The 15,012-nt window shown below is 35.9% G+C and overlaps 1 protein-coding gene across 4 annotated transcripts in view; it reads right to left on the bottom strand.

Moving 5' to 3' along the window:
- LOC140153797 (uncharacterized) overlaps positions 1 to 15,012 on the bottom strand; it is a 188,918-nt gene that overhangs the window by 173,025 nt on the left and 881 nt on the right. For all 4 annotated transcript variants that reach the window (XM_072176651.1, XM_072176652.1, XM_072176650.1 and 1 more), the window contains exons 2-6: positions 9,366 to 9,723; positions 7,014 to 7,106; positions 4,630 to 4,751; positions 3,498 to 3,624; positions 1,857 to 1,927 (exon numbers count right to left, since the gene is read on the bottom strand). In XM_072176651.1, the coding sequence (XP_072032752.1) occupies positions 1,857 to 1,927; positions 3,498 to 3,624; positions 4,630 to 4,751; positions 7,014 to 7,106; positions 9,366 to 9,586 (634 nt within the window). In that variant the 5' untranslated portion in view covers positions 9,587 to 9,723. The remainder of the gene's footprint in view (positions 1 to 1,856; positions 1,928 to 3,497; positions 3,625 to 4,629; positions 4,752 to 7,013; positions 7,107 to 9,365; positions 9,724 to 15,012) is intronic.

Raw genomic sequence — 15,012 nt, 5'->3', positions numbered from 1 at the left:
TATCCTACTCTCTGTAAAAATTGCAACCTTATAATAATATATTGTGTTGAAGTATCCTACCACCCCAGAGCCTCTGAAGTCTCAAAAACATGTTGATGGACAACGTAAATGGAGGATCCCATGGACTCTAATCTTGTACTTTAATGCAAAAAATTCTATTGGTGGATAGAGCTAATATATTTTGTAGTTTGAGTACAAGATGCAATGTAATACAAATATATTGTGTAGTGCGGTGCTATTATTGCAATGATATGCTAATATATAGTATAATTTCAAGTATAAATGGCAACATTATGCTAATATATTGTACAGTTTGAGTATAAATTACAATGTTATGCTAATATATATTGAGTAGTTTGAGTAAAATTGCAATGTTATGTTAACATATTGTGTAGTTTTGAGTATAAATTGCAACAGCCCCCCCCCATGCTCACCTCAGGGTTAATAATTACAGCTGTTTATATTTGAATTTATATTTTGTATGTTGTGATCAATTATCATAAGTATATGCTATATTAGTAAACTATTAGAAGAGGCACCACCTCCGCAAAGACAAGTATATTGCTTATTGATTGTGGATAGTACAGAGGCTCTTTACTAGAGTTAATTGGTGCATAATCATTATGAAATAAATGGTTAGGCAGACTAGTACAACTTGTATGATATTTACTCATTTCTATGTCTGGAGGTAATTTCCAATTGTCATCCTTGGTTTCTGATGTTCTTGGGGAGAGTGAATATCCAGTTTTGGAATTCATTCCATATTGTGGGGGAAAGATGTGGGGACATCCCAGTGTTCATTCATTCAATCTATCTTTATTCTGGTAAGCTCTTTCAATACATAAGTACTGATCTCCCAAGAGGTCCAGATTAGACAATATCAATATATAATTAGACAATAATTAAAAACAATCAAAATGCAAAGAATACTATAATACAAATAATACAGTAATGTATGTACACAGGCATGAAAATAAGATGAAAATAATAGGAACTACATCATTACCATTATTACAAAATATACACACAGTATTGTTAAACAGCAATAGCATTTTTGAACTCACACATACTCATGACCATAAAGTTTGAACGAATGTGTCATGGGGATAATTGATATTACTACCCATTGAATATCTTGATTGTGGGGAAATCCCAGTGTCATAATATTATTACCCATTGTGTATCTTGATTGATTAAAGTTTTAAAACTTTTGATGCGAGGGTGAGACTGTGATGTGCAACATCAGGTCATGACCTTTTTGACTCTTTCTCTCGTTGAATTCAGGGTTCCTGCACCTTGAAGCCTTTAAAATTCAAGGACTTTTCAAGGACTTCTCAAGGTCCAAAAGCATGATTTTGAAGGACTTACCGCAATACAAAAAGCTACATATTAACGAAAATGACAGCTCCTCTCCACTCCCCAAATTTATACTTTAGGTAAAATTCCAATTTTCAAGGACTTTCAAGGACCATGTGCAAATTTCCAATTTCTAGTCCGTCTGTCAAGGATGTCTTATACAAGCAGTGGGAATACGTAAGGCAATACATGTGTTACTACATTGAAGACACCATACAACTGATACTGAATCTCAAGGACTTACAACCAGAACTGGCTATCCAAAATTGATGTTTGGGGTTTGAAGGTTTAATTCCTTCCAAAAAATCATATATCCAAGCCAAAACAATTATAATTCTCAAAATTTACTGGATGTAATTTCATCGTAAACATATGACATGGACACCTCTCGTACATTGACCATGTTTAATGAAGGTTCACATCTAGATTTCCTTAAGGTGGGCACAGCTCATTCTAGATTAAAGCCCTCGATATGTATAATCCCATGTATTCTTACATACCTGTTAGTACTGCCCAATGTGCCTTGTGTCCTTTCTTACAGCATGGCTCAAAATTGGCATCTGTGTCATATCTAAAATCACTTGGTTAGGGAGAATGCTGGTATTGCTTCATGGAATATTAGGAGATAAAGATGTTTTGTGGCCCGTCACCGACAGACTGTTGGTCATCAAAAGGGGGGAACTTTTGGGCCAATAAACAACTTTTTTTTCCATTTAGAAAATCAGTTTGGTTTTCTTTTTGTGCTTTTGCAAATAATGTTTTTAAAGAACACTCTCGACTAATAACCAATCCACCTCAAAAGGCCAAACATAATACGTTTTTAGTTCTAACTTTAATGTTTTAATCATCTACCTTCTCAATTCTAAAGTTTTGTTAAAAATTGAGTGAATTACTAGTAGTAACTGCAGATTATTATAAGGTATTAAAGTGGCCACATTTGTGAAGATTTTCATTCATCCAGGTAGCAGGTAGTAAACATTAATAATAATAACTATAATCTAATCAACTGGACTAACTATTTGTGATTGGGAAATTTTCCAATCCTGAACACATCGTCAGCCCTGTGAAACGAATGTTGTTGTATCACATGTCAAATTTGAGTTCAACCTGAGAGGCATCTTCTTGATCGCTACGGGAGGTGGCCTACATCATAACTTGGCCGGAGCCTACAGAAGATACCGATCAGGTTGAACTCAAATGTATACAACAACATCCACTTCACACGTCTTTGAAGATACCGCTCAGGTTGAACTCAAATGTGACATGTAAAAGTCATGTATACAACAACATCCGCTTCACACGTCTTTGAACTTTTGCCGCCAGATGATCAGTAGGGCTGATGATGCGTTCAGGAATGGAAAGTTTTTAACTCACAGAAAGTCCAGTTGATTAGATTTATTTACATACTTCTTACTTTATTAATTTATTTATTTTATTGATTATTACATTTTATTTTATTTGATTTATTTTAATTATTTTTTTCATCAATCAATCAATCAATTAATCAATCAATCAATCAATCAATCATTTATTTATTTGTTTATTTATTTAGTTTTGGCCTAGAGACCAGACAACAATGGGCAATTAAAGGAAATACACAAGAAAATAAAAGGTACAGACAGAAAATAGAGAAACCATAGATGAAAAAATTAAAAACACAAGCAATATAAATGAGATGGCAGAAAACATGGTCAATAACAGCAGACTTGAAGGCAGTCAGGGTTGGGTGTTTGACAACATTGATGGAAGGTAGTTCCATGCCATGATGGAGCAAAGCCACATGCAGTGCCCATTTTTCCTTGATAACTGGCCACATTCCCTTGCATAACTGTGGGGATTTGTCACTCATCCTGCACAAGTCTGTTTTACCTTGCCACACTAAATAAATGCTGGTACCAATTTATATATCTGCTTGGAGCGAGACAATAATGACACCACTAGGATTCACACCCACAACCTTTTGATCTAGAGTCAAAGTATTTCTGCACCAATGTGCCCTCTATTTAAATACCAAGTAAGTAACCAAAACGTACCTTAAAAATACATTCTCTTACACCCCAAGGTTTGGCCTAAAATTCCTTATAGAATATGGTTTTGTTTGTCTATCTGGCAGGTTCCAACATTTCAAATATCAAGGATACGCTATGAGTATAGGGTTCCCTTGTAGCAGGTGCTTGATGAGGGTGTCCATTTTCTCCAAGAGGTTACCTTCCAAGATGCAGCCATCCATTCCATACGCTGATTTGGCTAGGTCTAGCAACCATTTAGCTATATTCATGTAAATAGTCAAATAAAGGTGATATTTTAATATATTTCAGATTAGGTAAGCCCCCTCACCAATGCTCTAAGAGCAGGTAGGGTAAGGATTGAGGGTAGGGAGTAACGGAAGATGAATCAAAATTACAGTACATTTTGGTGTTACATTCAATCAGCATCCTACATGTAGCTAGGTTCAGGACCTATTCCAGAAAAATACTGAATTAATTTTATGAAATAAAAAAAATATTATCCTGTTTTGCCAAATGAAACAGCTAAATCCTAATCCTTTAGTTAGTCCTAACTAGCAATAAAACTCAAATTTTAATAGTGGGCCAATTTTTAGAAATAAGGGCCAAAAACATGCGTTTTTAGGGTGTTTTTCGTATGCTGTGACAATCAAGCCCGAACGAAGACTTGTACTAAGACTAATTTCAGTTTTTGCATTCTTAATGTTTGGAAAAGACAGGTTTCATTCTTATAACCAACCATTTCATTAAAGCAACACAAAAAAGTGAAAATTAGAGCAAAATAACGGCATATAATCAAGATTTTGAATGCTTAGACTTGTTCCAAGGGCCCAACTCCAATTTTTTACAAAAATGAGTTAGACCCAGCATTTTATTGCCTACAGACTGTTCTTCCTTGTGTGTGAAAGTTGAGCCTAAATCCACTCTATAAATAGTCTTCCACGTGCACTTAATCATGGTTTTCATGGGTTAAAGAGGAATTTTGTTCATCCATGAAATCTGCTTTTCACTACAATAAACTTTCTTGCTATGCTTCTACTTGCGCAATTAATGGATAATTATCAAATTTCTGTAGCTATTATAACACATCTACTTATGTAACTGGCACTACAATATATAGTGGAAGAAGGTCCCAGCTCGTATAAAGACATGTACCATTGCCATGGAAATATCATGTATAATTTTGAATGTACTATTGTATGTTCATGTATTAAAGGTCCCCTGAAGATGAAAACATTCTGTTAACCTAAAATGAATAAATCCTTACCAGAGAACATCTCTCCATAGCAGGTAAAATTATGTTTCTTTCCAATGGTAACAACATCCCATATGTCCTTCCACGGTAAAGACAACATCTCTGAAGCCATACCCAAGGCAAGTAAGCCACATCTAAAATGAAAAAAAAATCATATAATTTAGCAAATCTGTACTTCCACTTGTGTTTCTGATTAGGCCTTGTAGTGAGTGCAACTTTTTCATTCAGTCGTTAGGGAGCATGATCTAGCAGAGTATGCATTCATATATTGAGACAAATAAAGTGGACATGGCATGGGGACTATTATAAAGGAGTTCTCAAGGCTTGATATAAGGCGTATCATTACTGCCCCGTGTGCATGTTTGACCAATGCATGAGGCACCGAATCAACATCTAGGCACCGCACATTGATTGGTCTCACTTCTCTCGCAACATGTACACTTTCTAACCTTATTGGTTTATTACTTTATTTGCATTTTTATGGTACAATTGTCTCTAAAAATGTCAGAAAATACAAGCAAATGCATCCACCTTCAAGAAAAGTAAGTAAATTGTATATAATGTGCACTTATTTGAAAACACTACAAGTAGGACATGTACACGCCATGCAATTAGACAATTTCAACACAATCTGCCTTTTTCTGCACCTTCTTCTTACTGGCTACATCATTCATGAAGAGTATTAGTGTATGAGCCTGACCCCTCAGATGGGGTGTTTGGTACCAGTTGGGGGGGGGGGGGCAAAACTGCACTTACTACCATAAGTAGTTGACATCATGGGCTACACAAAAATGCATTTAATAGTAATTGAACCGAAGCAGTGTATTGACTCTAGTCATAAGGATTCCGAAAATATTGCACTATTTTTGATCAATAATTTTATGTTTTGTTGTGATCAATTATATATTCACATGCTTTGTGGAAAGCAGAGTTTCATTCACTAAAAGGCTTCCCTCTTTAAACATACTGTGTCCACCTGTGGGACTCACTTATAGAGGGCAGTCTAAGATTCACATGAACTACTCAAACAGGGAAAGACAAGCTTGAGAAAAAAATTCACTTGACTGGGGTGGTCACATTTTAGTACAGTTACAAATAATTATACATTGCAGTGCCAATCCAATATATGACTAATGATTATATTATCATTATTGACACAGGTGACAGAACAGTGAAAATATCTTTCAATCATAAGATATTTATCCTAAAAAGGTCCATAAAATATGTTCCCAATTCATGACCCAATGCACCAATAGCAGCAGATCTTTGATAAGTAAATTTTATGCATTGATTTTTGTCAATGCATGAGCACCAATTCATGTATGCATATTACTGCATATTACTACCTGTAAATTTTCCCCATGCCACAATGCATTCCCCTTTCGGGATTGTGCATTATTCAGGTTAACAAATTAAAGGGCACATGCATTGATTTTTGTCATTTGCGCTACAAGAAAATCAAATCCAGTCATTTTAATTAAAGGTTTTAAATAAAAATTTTGGAAATTACAAGTAAATATAAATGCATCAACCCACAAGAAAAATGAACATGTCCTTAAGCACTGCACATAGTATGCGGAGTGCGCGCCCATGCATACATACAATCAATGCATGCTTCGCATTTTCTAACATTTGCTCTCACTGGTTCTTGATATTGAAGAGAGTATAAAAAGTAATATAACTAAGGGTTGTGCAATCATTTTTAGAATGCTTGTTAAACATCAAGCGTGTGGATCGGATTCCAAATGATACCATCTACAATCTGACCAACACCACTCCACTGGTTGCCAGAGTCAAGATTCATCAACTCAAATTTCTCGTCCATATACTGCGTCTTGAAGATGATGACTCGAGTCTGTGAAAGAATATGCCCTTTCCACCACATGGGAAGAGGAACCCGGGACGGCCGCGCACACTGTTTACAGTATGTCCAGCACCTCCTGAAGGGATGCTGCAATAGTTGGAGAAAGCTTGTAGTCGCCTGCTCCGCAGCCGACTGATGATGATGATGACCCTAGCAGGTCTTCACCCCACATTTGAAGACCCCATATTGCAAATCTCATAAGGATATTTACATTGACAATTTTTGTATTGATTTGCTATCAATTGTTAGTGTGTCATCCACACATGTTCAAAAATGTGCCATGTCATGATGTCAAAATGTAGGAATGGAAGCTTCACTGCATATATCAGAGAGGGGCCCTAACTGACCGATGTTTCAGAGAGGGGTCCCTAACTGACCACAAACATTATATTATGACATTAATTATAAATTCAGTTTTTGCAGTGAACACAGGGGGCATGAGCCCCCTTCAAACACACCCCTGCATAGACCGTGGGACATGCCCTCTACACCCCTGCATACATGCATACTGCGGGACATTCCCTCTACTTACACTGGTTGTTCCCTTTCTTGAATTATTGAGGAGACACTTGTATTGCACACCATCCAAATCCAATCTGAAGTAGAATCTTCAACACTTTGTTTCCTGGAACAGAAAAATGTAGTAGATGATTTATGTTAGATTTTGGGTTGATGTTATGCATGGAAAATGGTACATGATAACAATCCACATACAAACTAGGAAATCATACTTTCAATGTACAGCTGGTTTTTTTCACAACAAATGACTTACTCACCAATGTCTTCTGTGGCCAAACTTGATTATTTAAAGTCCTACTCCATTATAGTCCACTTAAAATATCAATTTGGTTGAAATTTGTTGCCAAAAACTGTGTTTAAATGTGTTTATTCCACCACATAAATTCTTGTGATCAAAATTCCCACCATTAGAATGTGCTATCTCCAGCATGTAGCCCTTTACACATAGCATGTAACCTCATCACTGTTAAATAGACCTGTTACAGGCATGTGTTACAGCATGGTTACAGGTACAGGTAGGAGCACATTCAACATCGCTAAAACCACATTCCACCATCCGCAAGGCTCTTGTACACCCAAAGGATAAGCGAGACCCACTCCAGACAGCAGAGGCGGTTTATGAAATTCCGTGTAAGAGCTGCCCAAAAACATACATAGGAGAAAGCGGGTCGCCTTTTGTCTACTGAGACTAAAAGAACATAAATCGGAAGCAGATAAAGCTAGTGAGAAAACTTTCACCAGAGCACAGAGGAAGGCGTCAACCACAGAAACCTACAAATCAGCCATAGCTGAACACACAGCAACTAATAATCATGTGATTGGGTGGGAGGAGGCCAAAGTCATCGACCAAGAGGCAAACAAAGAGGCCATCTGGATTAGGAGCAGAGGCAACACCACCATGAACAAGGACGAGGGGGCGTACAGACTTGATTGAATCTACGATCAGATCATCAATCGGCAAGCAACCCATGTGAATTCATCATGATCAGTCACAAAGATTGCCGATAACAACTAGAAACACCACCACTCACCAAACCAGAGTGAACAAGATTCCTGATAGGAATCGAAATATTTCTAGTGAGTACCTAATTTTACTTATTTGGATCTGTACTGAGAACATTTGCTAACCAGTGACATTCAGGCTTGGTTAAAGTCTATATTGTTAAGATATGTTTGGTAAATTGGCCAATCAAGTCAAGACATGTCATCAATTTAACCTTGGCATGAGAAAGAGTTGCCAACTCATGCTTAAAATCCCGGGCTTAAGATATACCACATTATGGTGGATTAAAGAATAGCTTAATCTATTATGTACATCTGATCTGTGTGTGGTCAAAAGAGTATACTTCATGACTTCTAATATTATTTGCCCCACATGTGTCTGGCACTTAACACTTTGGGTGGAATATTTGGAAACAGGTATTTATTTTTTCTTTAGTCCACAAAATGTAAACATGGAGACATGTACAATTGCGGAATTTGACTTGCTGGAAATTGGTTTTTGCTGAACAAAAGTAAGTAAACATTAGGGATCGTATTTTTCAAAAATGGAAAATGGGGTTTCAGTGTATTTTGAAAATGATGGGTTTGTGTGAATTTTCATAATGGGCAGTTCTCCTGGTTTTGAAATACGTAATTTTTGACAGCTCCTCCATGGATATCCATGTACACTCTCTTTGGATACTTCTGATTCGTATACCCCATGCTGTGCATGGGGTACAAATCATTTTCATTTGGGTAGTATGATCATTTAATTGTGACACAATCTGGTTAATGGGGGTCAAAGGCGGCAAATTTGAGATTCACAAAAATATGGAGTAAACAAAACCCAATAAATTCATATCACAAAACTTTAGAACCAAGTATGTTTGGTTTTTCAGTATAATAATTATGATAGCCTAATGTTTGTACAGGGTGAGTAAAAAAAGTGCAATAGGGAAAGAATTGATATTTATGTGATAACCTAACCAAGTTGATCTTTCCCATTGTTGAAAGTTTCTATAAATGACACACTCAATAGTCACCTTATGTGGAAAAGATAAAGTGAATCGCAAATATCAGTTAATTTTTATGAGCCTTTTTACTGCGATACCGTACCCAATTAAATTTTTTGTCCACAAGGCACCATGTATTTTGAATGAAAGAACACCATGCGCAATAACTTAAATCAAGGCTAATATTTGTGCTTTTTCAGTTTCTTTATTGGTTCAAACAAACTTTCTAACATTTACACTCATCCGACTCAAACTCTTTGGTTTAATCATAAATTTCAACACAAATTTGATGCATCAAAATAAGCAAAGTGTGATGCACTTTTTACATTTTCAAAGACAAAGCCTATCACACTTGTAAACAGTTTTCTTACCAAGCTGGCAGATGCTGCAGTGACGAGCGGATATACCTAATCCATGCATCATCCGACTCCAGTAGAGGCTTGTAGCATGTGTCTGGTGATGCTCCATAGTGTGATGGCTTTCCTTCTGATGGTGATACACCAGGCGGTGGCGGGGGAGGGGGAGGTGCTGGAACAGGTTGAGATTGCATGCATAGTTCATCAGTACTTTGGCTAGTATTCACCATTGCCATTACAAGGAGATACCATAGCTTGTGCAGCCTGCTTGATATTACCAGTTCTTCACATTGGTTTCAAAGGAAAACATTCCAGGGCCTTTATCAACAAGTCAATTTGATTTACAGCTGCTTTTCTTGGCTTCAAATCTGGGCTGTAAAACAATAACAACATCATAGTACTTTTAAAATGTATTCAATTGACCACTTACAAAATTCCCAAAATCATCAAAGAAATCAAACTATGAGGGTGACTGAAAAGTTTGCAGGTTAAGGTAGCAAGTGAGTCAGTTTTGGAAAATCATTTACAATGTACAGTGTATATGGTAAGTATTTAGTTTTAAACATAGTCCCTTAACATCAACATACTACATGTGCATGTAGGTCCAGATGTCATGGAGCATACGGTAAGGGTCGAACACACATCTACATGTAGATTCAATTCTCTCTGGAGCACTTCAATGGACATGGTGAATAGAACATACATGATCATGATTGCTATCGAGGTCGCATCATCACTGAGTCATGAAAAGTTTATGTGTTTGTATTGTTCTCAGAAAATACCCAGGTTTTCTACATGTAGCTGAAATACAGCAAGAAAAAGATAGCAATTTATGTAAACTTGTATTTTAGCTAGGGTATTTTGAGCTAAAGAAACCTGCTTCTAAGTTCTAGACTACTATCCACAACGCTGACACGATAGTTACTTCACTGTAATCATAGAGCATGTAAAGTTAATTTGTTATTACTTCACATGTATGGTGAATTGCGATCGCGTTGATATGACAAGGTCGCCTACTACGCGTAGACGTTGATCAGCTAATCAGCGTGATTGTTTATCTCTTTTGTGTGTGTACGCTTAAGACTGGCTCGGACCACGCTGTGGAAGTAATAAAAGTTTAACTAGATAGAGCATGGAAGTTTAACTACTTCAGTAACTCAATCGTCACCAATTTTCAAACATATTAAAATAATTCTTTACCTGAGGGTGGGCATTGCCAGGGTTTTCCATGTCACAATATTGAGTCAAAATTTATCGCGATATGGCCAGATCATATCGCAATCAATTTTAAGACAAATTAGCTTAAAATAATGATGTACCGGTACATATTTTACAATGATGTAATCTTAAACAACATTTCTATTCACTTGCATTGTACAGATGTGTCAGATATCTTGCCGATTACACCATCATTTTTTTATTGATCAAGCATAATTAATATTTTCTCAAAATATTGTCGCCTTGGGCGATATCGCACACCCTTACTGTTTGTCACAACAGAAATTAACACAATATAGAAATTAGCATCTCATGAATAATGCGCTACCAATCGTCTTTAGAAATAAAATAAAAAACCTCACTTTTAGACGGGTGAGCTTGTGTCTGGATTTCTTCGTTTACCCAGGTTGGTTGATCAAATGCTGACTCAACCAGAACCAATGTACTGTAATAAACTGCCAGAGCAGGGAGGGAGATGAGATTAAAGGTGAAGAAAAAAATTACATTACAGGGGTCGATTTAGAAAATAAAATTTACATGCACAACTGGTTTTTTTTCCTCAAAATGGGCTAAATTACACAACTTTTTAGTCTTTTACATGCACAGCCAAAATTCTACATGCACAGAGCCAAAGTTACATGCATTTGTGCATGTAAAACTCTCCTAAATCGAGCCCTGTGCAGAACTCAGTCTTCAAATGATAGTCAGTTTTTTCTCTAGACTATTGGTCATTTACCGGTAATTTAAAGACTGAGTAGCAGTTTTAGACAATAGCTTGGGATTATTGGGGCAGAGATTATCGTTTGAATTCTTTCATGACCACTGAAGCATAGCCATAAGTCTGTCATAAAGGGTTCAAAAGAAATACCCCCCCCCTAAAATTACAAAACATTTCTTTGCATAACTTGACATACATTTGATTGATTTGAACAATTTAAAAACCTGTGTATTTAGAGGAATCTTTTTGCTACCCTCCCAATTTTCTTCTTTTTTGAAAATAATTTTTGTTGGTCAAAAATGATCACATTTTCCAAAAATTATGCTTTCAGAAAAAGTTGCACTTTTCAACATCCTATACATGTAATGTACAAAAACATTCTCGATATCAACGTGATCAATGTTTTGATTGATTTAATTGTTAGTTTATTTTCTTAAATTTTATGTATCCGATTACTCAGTCACCCATGCAATCATCTTTCATGAATTTTGACATGAATGGGGGTTTCAGTCAGTGTTTCAAAAATGGTAAAATCACTATAGGAGTAGAAATAAGGTTTGTAGTGTGATGCTTATTTCTTTTGTTGCCTTGGCTAGAAGAGATGAAAAATTTACTTGCAAATGGTAGCCTGAAACAGTTGCAAAGATCTATAGCAATGGCTGTCTTGAATAAAGGCGTACATGACAAAGACTGGCCAAAAGAGATCAGAGGTTGGAAGTCGGCATCCACCCAATTAACTGCATGCAGCAAATCTCTTGTGGCTACATCATGAGTGTTACACCTAAGTTATCCAAGAAAGCCATCATTTTAAATCAAAATGCAAGATGCTTCAACCGACCCAATACAGGTCAACTTTTTGGTCAAATGTATGCGCGGAGAGCTCATTTCTCCTTCCTAGTGATTTTAATCATTTTATCATTTTGAAACAACTGCTGATTAAAAACTTCAAAGAAAATCTAATTTTACGTCAAAATTAAGTTCAACAAATCTTTGTTTTGCACTGAATGATGGTTGCATGTGTGCATGAAGGATCAGAGACAGAAAGGTGAAAGCAAAAACCAAGAATTAAATCAACCTTAACATTAATATCGAGAACGTTTTGCATATAATGTCGTAAAGTGCAACTTTTTCTGAAAGCATCATTTTGCAAAATGTGATTATTTTTGACCAAAAATATTGTTTTTGCAAATGAAACAACTTCATCTATTCACAGCTCATTTTTCAAATCAACCAAATGTATGTCAAGTTCATGTAGTAATGCAAAGAAATGTTTTGTAATTTTAGGGGGGGGGGGGTTATTTCTTTTGAACCCTGTATCTGTCAATCAAGGACACTTTCGTTGGCACAAATTGAAAGACTGTGCATATACGGCATGTATGATTAGTACAGGGATCTATACGGTGATTTTTTTTAAATTTTGGGTGGATCACCGTATAGGCATTTTACATTGAAAATACACGTAACCCATGCACCACGCAATTGAATAGCAGCCCGATACTGCACAGGTTCGCTAGATCGCTGGTTACCAGTTGCTCTCGTCTATATGTAATTACACCCATCGAATGTGTGTCATTGGCCCGGTCATTGGCCCTCAGACACACACACCCCGGCATAGAGTTCTGCAGCAGCATGTTTTGTTGACATTTTTTAATGTTTACAAAAAATCCAATATGACAGTTCTAATACCATCAAATGACAACTCAAATACAAAGGATATCAGTTGGCAAAATTTTTTGTAATTAATGTTATATGCAATCAAGTTTACAACACTATCTGTCTTAAAATGAGCAGAAAGTCACTGAGTCACGCCATTCAAGTACCAATATTGATTACCTCAAGTGGCCTACTGGAGTAACCAGGTATAACCCTGTGTGATTTCTATGTTATTTTGCAATAACAAAACCATGTTTTCCTTGATTTTGGTATGAAATTGAGCAAATAAATTTCAATGTCATGTCAATTTGGAGTTATTAAGGGCTGGGGCAGGGTTCCCGTTAAGGTTTTAAAAATGTGCGTCCGTAATGACGCAAGTTTGCTGACGAGGTTGCAAAAACTTGCGTCCAGACAGATTTTTGTGCGTCCATCTGAAATTCACGATTATGACGATACACACATACCCGGTCTACACCTCATCAAATGTTGATTGTTAAAAAAAAAAAAGTGCATTTTCGCTGTGACATTCCATCTCCATTCGCTATGGTAATTTTTCTCATTTCTGTGTCAGTTTTGGTTCGAAAGGTGGTCAAAAACAGGTGCAAAAACATGAGCAAAGTCTGTCAATCTGGAACAAATTTTAGTTCCTAATTTTACTTCCGCATTTCTTTTTTAAAATTAACGTGCTGTTGATGCTACAAAGCTAAAACTAGTGCGCTGCCACAAATAAAACGAAAAAGGGTCATCATTTGAATTTTGTCTTTAAAATTGCTTTTATTCAACGTAACAATAATACTAATAAAGGAAACCAAGATTATTTATGAGAAAATAAACTTAAAATATTAAAAATTGAATATTGTCAGGTTGTGATAAATAATTAAATAAACATTAACTGCACGTTTATAGCGGCACGTGTTCAGCTTGTAAACAAATCAATCGGGACTTCCCCAGGCCATCAAACAACGATCGTTAGGAAAGCATGCAAAAGGGCACGATTTCCTGACGTTGCATTTACAAATATTGCAGAATTTACTTCAATTCTTAGCAGGTGGGTCAAAATTTTGGGGCTTTTATTATCTTAAAATATAAAAGAATACAAATTTCTTATTTTTATCATCAATTAATGATAAAATTTGAAGTTTTGTCTCGTCCACAATGGACGCAAAAATACTTGATTAGCCATGTGAACTTGCGTCCAAATTTGTAAAAAACGCGTCTGGACGCAATGACGCACACTAACGGGAAGCCTGGGCTGGGGTATGAGCGTTTGGACAGTATTTATTTTGGGACATTAGAGCACATCAGACATATCGAATTGCATTCTGAATCTGAAAAATGTCATTCTGATATCAAATAATTTTGAATTTTTGAAATTCACAATTTAATACACATTTTATGGCAAATCATTAAAAATTGATATTTTTGATATTTAACAGTACTTGAAGTAAACTTTATAAATATGATGATTTATACTTAAAGTGTATGTAGGTGGGTTGAAAAGCCGACGATCAATTGAAAATTTTGACCTTTCGTATTGAAGATATGGATTTTTTTTTTTTTTTTACCAAAAAAAATTAGGTCTTTTGGGGAAAAAAATCTATATCTTCAATATGAAAGGTAAAAATTTTCAATTGACCGTCGACTTTTCCTCCCTGCTACATACACTTTAAGAATATATCATTAGATTTATATAATTTACTGAGGACTGTTATATATCAAAATATCAAATTTTTATAATTTGTCATAAAATTTATATTATATTGTGATTTTCAAAAAATGAAAATTATTTGATATCAGAAAGACATGCTTCGTATTCAGAATACAATTCGATAGGTCTGAGGTGCTCTCATGTGCCACAAAAAATACTGTCGAAACACAATAAACGCTCATTTTAGATCCCTTAAGGGCAACTAAAACTGATTTGAGGTACATGTAAGTTTTATCTGTTCTGAGGGAATTACTGCAGTGTAAACAAACTAACTCATGGCCCATATGACATGGTGTACTGGTTTTCAGGACCCTGTTTTCCATGGGTGACTTCTTCTTCCTATATACGTGCATACCTCAAATTGA

This window comes from Amphiura filiformis, chromosome 5 (assembly GCF_039555335.1).
Source record: "Amphiura filiformis chromosome 5, Afil_fr2py, whole genome shotgun sequence".
NCBI classification, from domain to species: domain Eukaryota; kingdom Metazoa; phylum Echinodermata; class Ophiuroidea; order Amphilepidida; family Amphiuridae; genus Amphiura; species Amphiura filiformis.
This window is presented reverse-complemented; position numbering and strand designations above follow the sequence as displayed.